The 13,456-nt window shown below is 36.7% G+C and overlaps 1 protein-coding gene across 1 annotated transcript; it reads left to right on the forward strand.

The window, feature by feature from the left end:
* The first annotated feature begins 6,704 nt into the window (after positions 1-6,704).
* Positions 6,705-10,843, forward strand: LOC109205715 (protein MCM10 homolog). Its single transcript, XM_019368460.1, has 11 exons — positions 6,705-6,906; positions 7,328-7,508; positions 8,003-8,077; positions 8,153-8,390; positions 8,478-8,602; positions 9,604-9,637; positions 9,814-9,863; positions 9,973-10,113; positions 10,233-10,297; positions 10,393-10,465; positions 10,553-10,843. Exons 1-11 carry the CDS (start codon positions 6,807-6,809, stop codon positions 10,719-10,721), a joined length of 1,251 nt encoding a protein of 416 aa, XP_019224005.1. The 5' UTR covers positions 6,705-6,806; the 3' UTR covers positions 10,722-10,843.
* The last annotated feature ends 2,613 nt before the right edge of the window (positions 10,844-13,456 follow it).

Here is a 13,456-nt window from a genome sequence, read left to right on the forward strand (position 1 = left end):
ATGCGATATTAGCTAGGGCATCTGCTTCGCCATTTTCATCTCTTGGTATCTGCGTGACTTTCCAAGTTTGAAAGCCTAAGCGAATCTCGTACCTTCTCTAAGTATTGCTGCATTCGTGCTTCCCTGGGTGTATAAGTCCCCAGCATTTGGTTAACTACGAGCTGTGAATCGCTTTTGATTACGATTTGATTAATGCCAAGTTCTCGTGCCATTTCTAAACCTGCAATCATAGCTTCATACTCTGCCTCATTGTTAGTTATAGAATGGCATTTTATGGCTACGAATAGTTTCACACGTAGGTGGCACCAAAATAATTCCTAAACCTGATCCCCTTACATTAGAGGAACCATTAGTAAATAAGGTCCAAATTCCTGGATTAGACCCGTTAAACACTTGTAATTCTTTTCCCGCTTCTAATTGCATTCCCTGGCTAAAATCAGCTAAAAAATCTGCTAGTACTTGAGATTTTATCGCGGTTCTGGGTTGGTATGTGATATCATATTCACTTAGTTCTATAGCCCATTTAGCTAACCTACCAGACAACTCATGCTTGTGTAATATATTGCGTAATGGACAAGCAGTTACTTCAATTATGGAATGACATTGAAAATAAGGCCTTAGCTTTCTAGATGCCATGATTAGTGCAATTGCAAGCTTTTATAATTGAGGATACCGTGTCTCCGCATATAATAATGGTTTACTGACATAATAAATTGGAGATTGTTTACCTTGGTCTTCTCGAACTAAAACAACACTTAGTGCTACTTCCGAGACGGCAAGATAGATGAACAATCTTTCTCCAGCCTTTGGTTTTGCAAGCAACGGCGGATTTGACAGGTATGTTTTCAAATTTTTTAGTGCCTGTTGACACTCCTCAGCTCAGTCCATTCAAAGTGATCTTGCTTTTTGAGGGCAGAAAAGAATTTAAAGCATTTTTCAGATGATTTGGAAATAAAGCTCCCCAAGGCTGCAATTCTCCATGTCAACCTCTGTACCTCTTTTTTACTTGTAAGCATGTCAGGGATTTCCTCAGTGGCTTTAATCTGTGCGGGATTCACTTCAATACCATGGTTAGAAACAAGAAAGCCTAAAAACTTACCTGATGCAACACTGAATGCACTTTTCTCAGGATTTAACTTCATATTAAATTTCCGCAAGATCTGAAATGTTTCCGACAAGTGTGATATATGATCCCCTGAATGTAGACTTTTGATGAGCATATCGTCTATATAGACCTCCATAGTTTTTCCCAGATGATCTTGAAACATTTTGGTCACCAATCTTTGATATTTTGCACCAGCATATTTGAGACCAAAAGGCATTACTTTATAATAGTAAGTCCCCCTGTCAGTTATAAATGAATTTTTTTCTTCATCTATGGGATCCATTTTGATTTGGTTGTACCCTGAGTATGCATCTAAAAAACTTAACAACTCATGTCCTGCAGTAGCATCAATTAGTTGATCTATATGTGGTAATGGAAAAGAATCTTTAGGACAAGCTTTGTTAAGATCTGTGTAATCTACACAAACTCGCCATTTACCGTTCTTTTTAGGTACCACAACAGTGTTGGCTAACCAATTAGGATACTTTACCTCACGGATAGATCCATTGTTTAATAATTTTTGGACCTCATCTTGAATCACCTGATTTTTGAAAGTTCCTTGCTTTCTCTTCTTTTGTTTGATAGGTGGATAAGACGGGTCTCCATTTAATTTGTGATTCATTACCTCCGGTGATATACATGTCATATCAGAATGGGACCAAGCAAAACAATCTGCGTCAACTTACGTTTCATGTCTTGGCTGAGATTAGCCCCTATGTAGATTTTCCTTTCAGGCCAATGTACAAATAATACTACAGCCTCCAGTTCTTCGATCGTTGTTTTGATATTTTTTTTTTCTTCTGGTTCTTCAATGGAATCGGGCCTTGAATCTACATCTGTTCGCCCTTGTTCAGTTGAGGTTTGCGTTGTGGTATCCTCAACTGAATTCTGCAATTGCTATTTTTCTTCATTTCTCGTACTTGAATCTACTACGGAGTTGATGCTCCTGGATGTCTGTTGATCTCCACAAATTTGACATATTCCCCGTGTTGATGGAAATTTAATGACTCGATGTAAGGTCGATGGAACAACATCCATCTCGTGGATCCATGGCCTCCCTAGAATTATGTTGTAAGCCATTTCCAGCTCCACTACTTGAAACTTCGTATCTTTGACAACTCCTTCTGCGAATGTAGTGAGTATTACTTCCCCTTTCGTCACAACGCTGGAATTATCGAATCCAGACAAAGTATGCGCTGTTGGTACTATTTTATCTTCAGCTTGGATCTCAAGTAGTACTCTTAGTAGGATAATGTTCACGGAGCTATATGGATCAATCAAAACTCGTTTCACATTAGTGTCATGTATAAGTAAAGATATTACCAGTGTGTCGTTATGTGGAGTTAATACGCCATCTACATCTGCATCATCGAACGTAATGCTTTCTTCCTCCAAGACCCGTCGCACCCACTTCCCGTGGGTAATTGTGACTTTTGAAACTTTATTGGCTGCTGTGTACATCATACCATTGATTTCTTCCCCTCCGCGTATAACATTGATGGTTCTTTTGGGAGAAGGCGGTTTTGGAGGCTCCTGCCTATTCTTCATGTATGCTTGCTTACCTTTCTCACTGAATAATTCGGTGAGATACCCTTGCTTCAATAGATGATCAACCTCTCCTTGTAGCAACCTACAATCTGCCGTTTTATGACCATGATCATTGTGAAACTCGCACCAATGATCGGGATTGCGCATGTTTGGATTCGATCTCATCTCTTTTGGCCACTGCACCTTGTCACCCATGCTTCTTAAAACATCCACGAGCTCGGAAGTGCTTACATTAAAATTATAACCGCCAAATCGTGCCTTCAAATTTCCATCATCATCTCGTGACTCTCGTGTGTAACGATCATTTCCATACCTCGATGATGAGCCTGATTCTCTATTTCTGGATCTACGATCGTACCTTTACTGATCATGCTTTGACCGTGAATCTTTTCCAGCTGGGCCCGTATATGGTTCGTGCCTGTTTTTACCGACCTTTTTTCTGTTTTCGCCCGTCTTGAACTCACCTTTTCTTCTTTTTAGGACCACGAGATAATATCTTCTTCGATCCTTAACTTTGTGCTATGCCTGTTGTTAACATCATTCCATGTTGTTGCTGGGAACTCACGAAGACTTTCCTTGAGTCACCTCGTAGCTTCTGAGCTTTTTTCATTCAAATTACTAGTGAAAGCTATAGCTGCCCAATTATCTGGTACACGTGGTAACGTCATTCTTTCACGCTGGAACCTATCCACGAACTCTCCGAGCAACTCGGAGTCCCCTTGTTTGATTTTGAAAATATCCTCCATTCTCTTTTCGACTTTTTGAGCCCCCGAATGTGCTTTGATAAACAAATCTGCAAGCTCAGCAAAAGAATTTATGGAATTTTCGGGTAAAAGAGAATACCATGTTAAAGCTCCCTTAGTGAGTGTTTCGCCGAATTTTTTGACCAATACTGATTCAATTTCTTGTTTAGTCAAATCATTGCCTTTTACGCCAGTTGCGAATGCAGTCACATGGTCTCGTGGGTCAGTTGTTCCATCATATTTTGGAATATCAGGCATTTTGAACTTCTTTGGAATCGGTAGTGGAGCAGCGCTTGGCTTCCAAAGTTGCTGTGAATATTTGTCTATATCGATTCCTTTGATTACAGGCGGGACTCCAGGTATTTGCTCTATGCGGTCACTTTGTTCCATTAGCCGTTTCTGCAATGTTAGAACTAAATTTTGTAAATCGAAATTGAAAAAGTTACCTGGTTCTCCCTCTCGTGACTCACTGGGGATTCCACCACTGCCTGAATTAACGAGCCCAGAACGAGGGTTTTCCAAAGTATTGGTATTTGGAATTGGTGTTGATGGTGCAACAGGTAACTGGCTGGCAAAGGCCTCAAGAGCTTTATTGACCTGTTGAGCGATCAATTTCTGCAAAACTTCATTGATAGCTTCATCATTGTCAAATTGAGCATTTGCATTTGAGTGGGATCCATCAGGAGTTCCTTCTCGAGACCGCCGAGGCGAACTTTGTGGAGAAGGGATCGGAGTGTGAATATCTTGTGGGTCCCCTTGGAGTTGATGGTTTCCTTGGTTTCCTTGGGTGTTATCGTTAACGTTTGACATGATTGTTGATGTGACAAAATAGATAAGGTTAAGAAAGAATAGATTATCAGATTTCCGGTAACGGAACCAATTTGTTTAACAAAAAAAAATGGAATTTCAGTCAAAGCTTTATTTTTAGAAGAACTCGGGTTACTGATAATGTTTTTGATAACCAATAGATGGCAAAAAACAAAGTAAACCAGTATATTCAGATGATATTGTGTGTCTACAAATGATCAGTCTTCTCCCTTTTATAGCTATTTCTAAGTTATACGTTTTGCCTTTGTCATAATAAGGTCATTATGGCCGATTAAAGGAATTAAATGCTATGTTACAAAATCATTATAATTTAATACAAATTCTCTAATGCTTTCAGTATTTAATGTTTATTAAATACTGTATCTGGACTCTTCTGTACTGCCAGGTTCATTCTTCTCAGCTTTTATACTTGAATAGGTACGAGCGTCGAGTCTTTTTGAATATCGTCCTGTGCCTCTTCTTGCGTTTCTGCTCGTATCTGTTGCAACTCGTGCCTCTTTGCTTATCATCATTCTTTTGACCAGCCCCAGTGTCATGACACGTCATCTTTCAATTACTTTAATATGTAAGTCTAATTTTTCCCAATACATGTATATCACTATGTATAACACATCAAATAATATGTATATCAAAATGTATATCTCACCTTTATTTTCCGTCTTTGTATATATTAAGATGTATATCAATATTTTTTTTTCTTTTTTGTAAATCTCAGTGTACAATATATCTCATGTATATCAGTGATATCTCATGTACATCATGTGTATCTGTGTATATCCATGTAAATTTGTGTTATATATACGATATACAATGTGATGTGCACGGGCGTCCATATAAAAATTATGTTGTATACGCAATATACGAAGTGATATACACAGACGTCCTTAAAAACTTGTGTGTGATATACACTCATGTACACGATATACAATGTGACATACACATGTCGCAGTTGGGTTTTTAGGTCTGATTTTTTACCTGAAACCAGTCTAAATCACTTATAATCTTGCTCAAATTTTGTATATAGCCTCGTTTAGGTATTTTCAACCAATTTCAATCACACCCACTCGGTCAATCCAACTAAAAAGAAGAGTGTTGAAAAACAAAGTTGAAATATATTTTTTCTCTCTTAGTTTTTGCTTCTGATTTTCTCTGATGTGAGATCAACCTTACCTTTTCATCCCACTGTTTTTTTTTATACATAATTTGCAGTAATTTTTGCTAAACTAGGAGAGCGAAAGAGAAGAGATAGAAGAAGAATACAAGGAGAGAAAGGGGGAGAGAAGCCAAAATAAGCGTGTAGTTTTTTTTTAGAGAAAATATATAAGAGAGTAGTTTTTTAGGATTTGGCTATATAATTCCAATTGTTTGGGGCTATCTTTGCCAAATCTAATATAATAAGGCTAAAAAATTGCCAATTCTTGTTATGTGTTGTTATAGAATGCCAATTTTTCTTCTAAATACCAGGTGTCATTTGGGGCATTTGCATCTATACCCGCTTTTTGGGTCACGTTTTAACTTGTGCCCGCTTTGCAAAAAAAATTACAAGCGTACCTACTTTTTCGCGTAACTTCAGCATACGGGGCTGAAGTAGCAAAGGCAATCACGCAAAACTTCAGCATTCTAGTAGACGGGACTAATGTAGCAAGTGTGCTGAACCAAGTGTGCTGGAGTTTTTGTTTGTAATTGCTGAACTTAAGCATAGTTGCTGAAGTTTTGTTCTTTATTTGCTGAAGTTTTTGTTTTTAATTGCTGAAGTTTTTGTTTTTGTAACTGGCGAACTTCAGCTCTAGAGCTGAAGTTTTTGTTTTGTAACTGGCGAACTTCAGCTCTAGAGCTGAAGTTTTTGTTTTGTAGCTGTCAAACTTCAGCTCTAGAGCTGAAGTTTTTGTTTGTAACTGGCGAACTTCAGCTCTAGAGCTAAATTTTTTGTTTGTAACTGGCGAGCTTCAGCTTTCTTAGAGTTGAACTTCAGCTACTACATTGTGAATGCTCCATATATCTTTTCAGCTTGTTTGAAGGTTTGTCTCTTATTTATGTCTTTTTCTTTTTCAGTATACTCTTTTATCAATTATTTCTTGCAAATTTAGTAGAGATTACATGTTTTGAATGACTAAATTCTCTAATATGTTGTAACATATGAATTCATTAGGTCGTCAAGCCTCTGCTACAGGAGAGGACAAGAAAAAAGCTGAAAAGCTTTGAATTTCTTCTAATGGAACTATCGGATTGAGGACGGATATAACTTTGAGGAGGAGAAGGAGGAGGAGAAAGGGGCTGAGGTTGTTTAAAAAGTGGGTACAAGTTAAAACTTTTTTAAAAAATGGGTATAGGTTAAATGGGGGTGACCAAATAGGACGCCCCGTGCAATTTTTACGTGTCATTTCTACTCTTTTAAAAGTTCTTGACCCAATCTCTAAAATCCCAGCCCAGCCCATCTGCATCCTTTCGTATTTGTTAGCCCACTATCAATTAGCTTCCCGCCATGCACTTTCAATCTCCCTCCAACTTCAACCAGTAAGAAGACAATGTAATAAGGAAACAAAACCCTATCCTAAATTTCAATCGTCAGTTTCTCAGAAAAAATGTCGAAATTAAATCACCAAAAAGACCTGGATCTCCTTCTCTCTCTACCAGATAGGGTTTTAGAAACCCCTCCAGCTTCTCCTTCATCTAATTTCCCAGGTAAATGTCCAAAACATGTTATAAGATTTATTACAACTAATGCCCTATTGCGGGTTTTAGAATCATGTGCTTTCTTCAATTCATATGTTTTTTCTGTAATTAGATGGAGCCAAATAGAGCTGAACTTTCAAGAAAACGAAATCATTTATTATTTATGTAACATCAAAGACTGACCTTGCACAATTATTTTGGTTCATATTTTATGGTTTAGAGTTCTTAATGTTAAAAGATTGTCACAAAAATTATTTCATTGCTAAAATGGTGCACTCATTGTGCGAGCAGCATATACTAGACCTTACCTGATTTTGGATTAAGTTGTGGTTTATTATTTGATGTTTCTGGATAAAAATCTGTTGGATTGGAAGATGTCTTTTTTGTTGACCTTTTGTGGGTTGTTTTGAAAAATTTGTATCTTTTACAGATTATTTGTCGGATGATGGATCGCCAAAGCGATCGAGGGAGGCAGATATGTCTGTCTTTAGAGATGCTGTTCAGGATTGTCTTGATTATGATACTGAAATTGCCAAAAAAGCTGTCAAATCAAAGCATACCAAGGGGTCAAGTGATCTTGAGGTTGAAAAATTCTCAGGTTTGCGAATTCGGTATGTTCTTTGAGACTTTGACATGGTTATGGGTGCATATCCAATGGGTTCTTGTTGCATTCTGATTCGCTATTCATTTTCCTGTAAAATGCATAATCAGTCTCTTTCTGCTACTATTAGAATTTGAATGATGTTGGCTTCTTATGTTTCAATAAGTTCTGCATAATAGTTGCCTGACAGTCAAATTCTGATGAGAGGAAGTCACAATTAAGTATAATATTTTGGCTTCTTAAAAAGGTCATCAGATGCTTGTGACTTGCAATTATTATGGTTAGAAACGCCACATAGTTTCTTGTATGTTTAATTTCGATAATTGAAAAGTGGAGGCCAGATTAGATTGTTATTGGTGAAGTAGTAGTTACATTTGATTTTGATTGGTTTGAGCTAGCTGGTAGCTTCAGTCTTAATGCTGTGCCAAGCAAATTACAAATGAATGCTTTGTTTAGCTACTGAACTGGCAACTGATACTTTACCTTTCTTTTCCTTTTACTCAGAAATCAACTAGTTTCAGCTGTTGAACTGAGCAACCATTTTGCTGATATTAGGTTCATCCGGTTATCAGCAATAAGGTATGTTAAGATGCTGACCGAGTTACTAGAGTAGTTTCTGTGGACTATGTAATCATATATTTTCCTATCTTTAAGGAATTCGCTAGCAGGCGACACCCTTTCTGGTTGTTGGGCAACTGTTGGCGTTTTAACTGAGAAGGGGCAACAAAGAACAAGTTCAACAGGGAAGAACTACGCAATCTGGAAAATGGGATCTTTGGATGAAAAAACTATTTCTCTTTTTCTTTTTGGTGATGCTTATCAGAAGAACTGCAATGAAAAGGCTGGTGCAGTTTTTGCCCTATTCAATTGCAGTGTGCGCAAAGACAACTCGGTATTGTTATCATTGGCTATCAATAAAATCATTTCTGTTAAGATTTTAGGGTGGGTTGCTAAAACCTCTTCAATGGCCCTTATCCAGGAAAATGGGTTTTCTTTGAGTGTTTATTCAGCCAGTCACATTTTAAAGATTGGCACGTCTGTGGATTATGGAGTTTGCAAGGGAAAAAGGAAGGATGGGATGGCTTGCACATTAGTCGTTAACAAGTACGATCTCCAATTTTATGTGTTGTTTACATGCTCATAGTCATAAATGGACTGAATACCTTCAGGCATAACTACTATAGAATTGCAAAATACAATAAGTTGCTCAAAAGATCCATCATAAAATGTTTCGCTATCTACTTATGTCTCATCTGTGTTCTGGAGGCTAGCTCTTGATTTGATGTTTTCTTTGGGAAGTCCAAAGTAATGCCTTGTATCAGAAACACTAGGATGATTGTTTTAGAGATCTCATAGACTTGGGGGGTGAAGGTGATCTTGCCTGGTCATTCTAACATAGTAATTTGTACAAAAAATTTTGAAATCACTAACACTTGCACAACAAGAATGACGTACTACTGCTCATCACAGTTCTCATTTGGATAGCATTCATGTTGGTTGGTTTTGATTTGCTCCAACAATGATAGTTTGTGCTTTTCGATTCGGGTTGAGCAGATACTTTTGCTAGTCCATTCTGCCAGTACTCAAAACAGAATGTTCAGTTTAACAAATGTCTCATCTCTATGTTGTAGTCTTCACAAGGCAAGAGTGCAAGAATCTAAAGTTTAATCTTGTAAAAGAAGCTAATCATACATATAAAATGGCTACTGTCTTTGGTTGGTTAAATTGTGTACAGAAATAAAAAGGTTGCCCTTCTTTAGAAGAAGGAAAAGGGAGATTCTCACATTCAAATCAGAAACACAGTCCAGAGCTATTTATGCAAATTTCATGCTCAAATCAGAAACACAGTCCAGAGCTATTTATGCAAATATCATGAGCATGATTTGCCTTTTTTGTGGACGTTAAGGAAAGAAATAGCATGTTTTTACAGCATTTAGTTTTCTGCTCCCTTAACAAATCAGTTGATAGTGCTTATGCAGGGGATCTTTAGTAATCCTTCTTACCAAAATTATTGTACCTATCATTGCATGTTGAATAATCCAGTAATAACCTGTAATTTTGTTGTACTCCTTGTAATAGAACTTATGCTTTAATAACATTTGCAGGCGGCGTGGAACATATTGCAGCTACCATAAGCAGGTAACCAACCTACACCAGTCCAGAAATACGTTGTAAATTAAGTGTGCTTGGCTCCCACCCCCCCCCCCCCCCCCAACCCTTGCCCGGGGGGGGGGGGGTATTCTCTTTGACTGAATCTTGATTTACTATCGAAAGAAAGAAAGAACTTATCCTGTTTTTGTTACTTGTTCTTTTAGAGAACATCTGAGAAATACTCCAGTACAACAAGGGCTGAACTCAAAGGGGGGTGAGTTATTAACTTCTCAACCTCTCAATTTTGCATTTGGAGGATAGCGAATTTTTTTCCCTCAGGACTTACTCTAACCTCTCTAATTGCTGTTGGACTTCAAATTCAGGAACCTACAAACGGGTTTCAGAGATCATCTCAAGTCAGAAGGAATTTACATGGTTAAGCCTTTAACTGACAAGACAAACTTTACAAAGTCTGCAGCACCGTTGAAATTACTGTCTGTTGATGGATTGAAAAAGGCATTAAGGTTTGTTCAAAGTACTTAGTAGTGACATAGCTCTAAATTTAACAATTCTTGGCTTGCATATTGGTTATCTTCATTGTTCATAGTCATTACTGACTTAAAAGACACTTATTTATGAACAGCAAAGCGGGGAAAGTGACTACCAATGTACATTCTCAAGGAATAAGGTTTCTTAGTCAAATGACAGGTAAAAACTTTAGTACTTGGACCTGAATACTCCTACATCTATCAGAGACATTCTTACTTATGTTTTTGATCATTACAATTCTATTTGAGTTACAGGAAACTTGAACTCAAGTAGTACCAAAGAATCTATTACTGACCAAGATCACACAAAAAATAGGACAAACGAAAGGTGAAAGACTGGAATAAAAAAGACTTCATTTTTTGACCTTATGTTGTGTTATCTATTTTGGTGACAGAGTTATCTACTTTTTTCCAGGTCATCTTCCACCAAGAGAAAGAATCTAAGTGAAATCAGACCAAGTCATAGTTTTGAGCACAAGAAACCAAAAGTGGGGCAGCAGCAGCAGAATTCAGCACAAAAACCTGTGCAGGTTAAAGAAAAAATGATAGAACTAGACCTTGTCAGTTCAGATGATGAACTTTAGATTTACCATATACTATGCTAGTGTTTGTAATCATCTGATGTCCTGTTTAATATATTCTTTTTCCTCTTTCATTTCATACAGTAAATTCTTAGCTTGTTGAATATGAACTTCTACTCTTGTTACAATGGTGCTATCACTTGCATACCTAATTGCAGGAGATTAATAGCCTGTTTGGCCAAGCTTTTCCAAATCCAAAAGCACTTTTTTTCAAAAAAAAATATTGTTTTTTCAAAGTTGAAATGTTTGGCCAAGCTTTTAGAAGAAAAAAAATTGCTTTTGAGTAGAAGCAATAGCAATTTTGGAGAAATAGAAAAAAAATAGCTTCTTTTCAAAAATACTTTTTTGAAAAGCATTTTTGAGAAAAATGTAGAAGCAATTTTTAGAAGTTTGGCCAAACACTAATTGCTACTTAGAAATATTTTTCAAATTAATTAGTTAAATACAAATTGATTCTCAACAAAAGTATTTTTGAGAAAAAGCACTTCTTAAAATAAGTTGATTTTTGCAGCTTGACCAAATAGAATATACCTCTCCGTTCTATTTTATGTAAACCTATTTCCTTTTTGGTCTGTTCCAAAAAGAATGACTCCTTTCTAAATTTGGAAACAATTTAGCTTAAATTTATAATTCGGCCCTTAATGAGAAACTTTTATAAAATACAAATACTCTGGCCCCTTTTTTTAACTTGTTTAGAATCATAAATTCCAAAAGTCTTCATTTTTTCTTAAACTTCGTACTTAATCAAACATGTTTACATAAATTGGAACAGAGAGAGTAACTTTTATGCAATGAAGTGTAAGAATCAAGTCGCTAAAAGTCAACTACAAGTAATCGTTAATAAACAGTGAAATAGTAATTCGAAGAATATATTTTTAACATGTTAAAATATACTCAAAACATAAATTTTTTAGTATATGTTATTGATGTGATCCATACGTAGGGTAGGTCATGCATGCACATGGGAGTTTGTTTGTCTTGAGGCCATGTGCACCCAAAAATTCCTAACCTTGCCAAATATGTGTACGTTATGGAATTAAGATAAGTTTTATTAATGTACAATTAGGTGAATGACTAAAGTCTAAGATTTGGATTCCCAAAAAGAGTTAGTAGGCAACTGAACCCTGTCTTATAAGGGGCAATTAATTATACAAAATATGAATCTCATTAGGCGTTAGGTAATGGTGTTGACAGTGGATACACAAAAAATTTGAATTTAATTTTTGGCTTTTCCTTTTTATTTTTCTGCAGAATCATATGCTTCTCTTTTTTAATAGGAAAATTTTGTATATTATATTCATTCGAAATGCTTATGTTTTTTCATTAGCATTTATAGGGTAGGTTGAACTCTGCATTATTTGATGAAATTACCCTTCAGTAAGGGAATGGTTTATGGCTTTTAAATTTGGAAAAAGGGCCAAATTTTCCTTTCTACGATTTCGATTTTTTTTAATTTTGCTCTATGATATACTATCCGTTCAAAAAAGCCCCGATACTATTTAACGGTCTATAAATACATTCTCCACTAACGGGAAAAACTTTGATAATTTTTCAACATGGATGCCACGTGGAAAATTGTTTCTTACGTAATTATATTCAATTTGGAGCAATTTTTTTCCCATTATTAGCCGATTTGGAGCAATTTTCGTGATGGCTTTACTTTTTCAACTTTTCACTTTAAATCATTTTCCTCTTTAATTTGTTTAGACTTGAGTTTAAAACACAATTGCCAAACAGCAAGTTGTAGCACCTTATAAGTGACATTATATTGTGGTAAAATATGACATTTTGATTTTGTTAATTACTTATCTGCAGTTTTAGTTGGATCTTAGTTCTGATAAACTTAACTGACTAGTGATCTTCATTAAAGATAATACATGGTGTTTGCCCAAAAGTTATTACATATCTTATGAGTATAAAACAATACAAATGAATCACGGGAAAATCATAGCAAATCGTAATAATCCGTTGGACCAAATGAAAGAAACGAAAATAAGTACTCAGGATTAGGGGGAGAAACATTAGAAACCTTTATTGATAACATTTGTTTGGTCTGCCTCTCCATGAAGAGGTTCAGAGCCTTACAATGGTGTTTTCTCTTCCCATAAGATGGGTATATTTTTTCTTCTCTCTCTTGTCCATAGTGGTGAAGAAGCAGCCCCTTTTCTAGGGCTTCCACTCTTAGTATTTATAGATGTGAGCTTCGTGAGCTGGCAATAAATGGCCGTGGCCACGCTGAGGTTCCGTCCCCATGGGGGAATGAATGGGCCGTGCCCTCGTAGATTCAATCGGACAAGAGTCGAATCCTCTTATAAATAAGTGGCTATACCACTTATTAATTATGGATTAGCTCAAGATGAGATTAACTCCGTTAATTACCGTGAGGTCAGATTCTGACTCATACAGTTAGTCCCTCCGCTTATTGAGGTCGTGTTTCGGCCGAGCTCGATGAGCGGATTTCATCGATTGTGATTTGAAAAAACTCGAATAAGGGGGTCGACTTATTGACGGCGGCGGCATTAGTCGTTTACACGTTGGAGATGGCCGTAGCCTTTCATATATTGGAGGTGGCCGTAGCCTTTCATATAATGGCGATGCCCGTAGCCTTTCATATGTTGGAGAGCCTTTCATACATTAGAGATGGCCGTAGCCTTTCATATATTGGGGGTGGCCGTAGCCTTTCATATGTTGGAGATGACCGTAGCCTTTCATATAATGGCGATGGCCGTAGCCTTTAA

Source organism: Nicotiana attenuata, unplaced genomic scaffold, assembly GCF_001879085.1.
Source record: "Nicotiana attenuata strain UT unplaced genomic scaffold, NIATTr2, whole genome shotgun sequence".
NCBI lineage: Eukaryota > Viridiplantae > Streptophyta > Magnoliopsida > Solanales > Solanaceae > Nicotiana > Nicotiana attenuata.

Excerpts from the sequence above, each read along its gene's own strand:
- LOC109205715 (XM_019368460.1), top strand. The coding sequence starts at position 6,807 with ATGTCGAAATTAAATCACCAAAAAGACCTGGATCTCCTTCTCTCTCTA. Across the intron at positions 6,907-7,327 it reads TCCTTCATCTAATTTCCCAG|ATTATTTGTCGGATGATGGA; the intron begins GTAAATGTCCAA and ends TATCTTTTACAG. Across the intron at positions 10,298-10,392 it reads GTTTCTTAGTCAAATGACAG|GAAACTTGAACTCAAGTAGT; the intron begins GTAAAAACTTTA and ends TTTGAGTTACAG.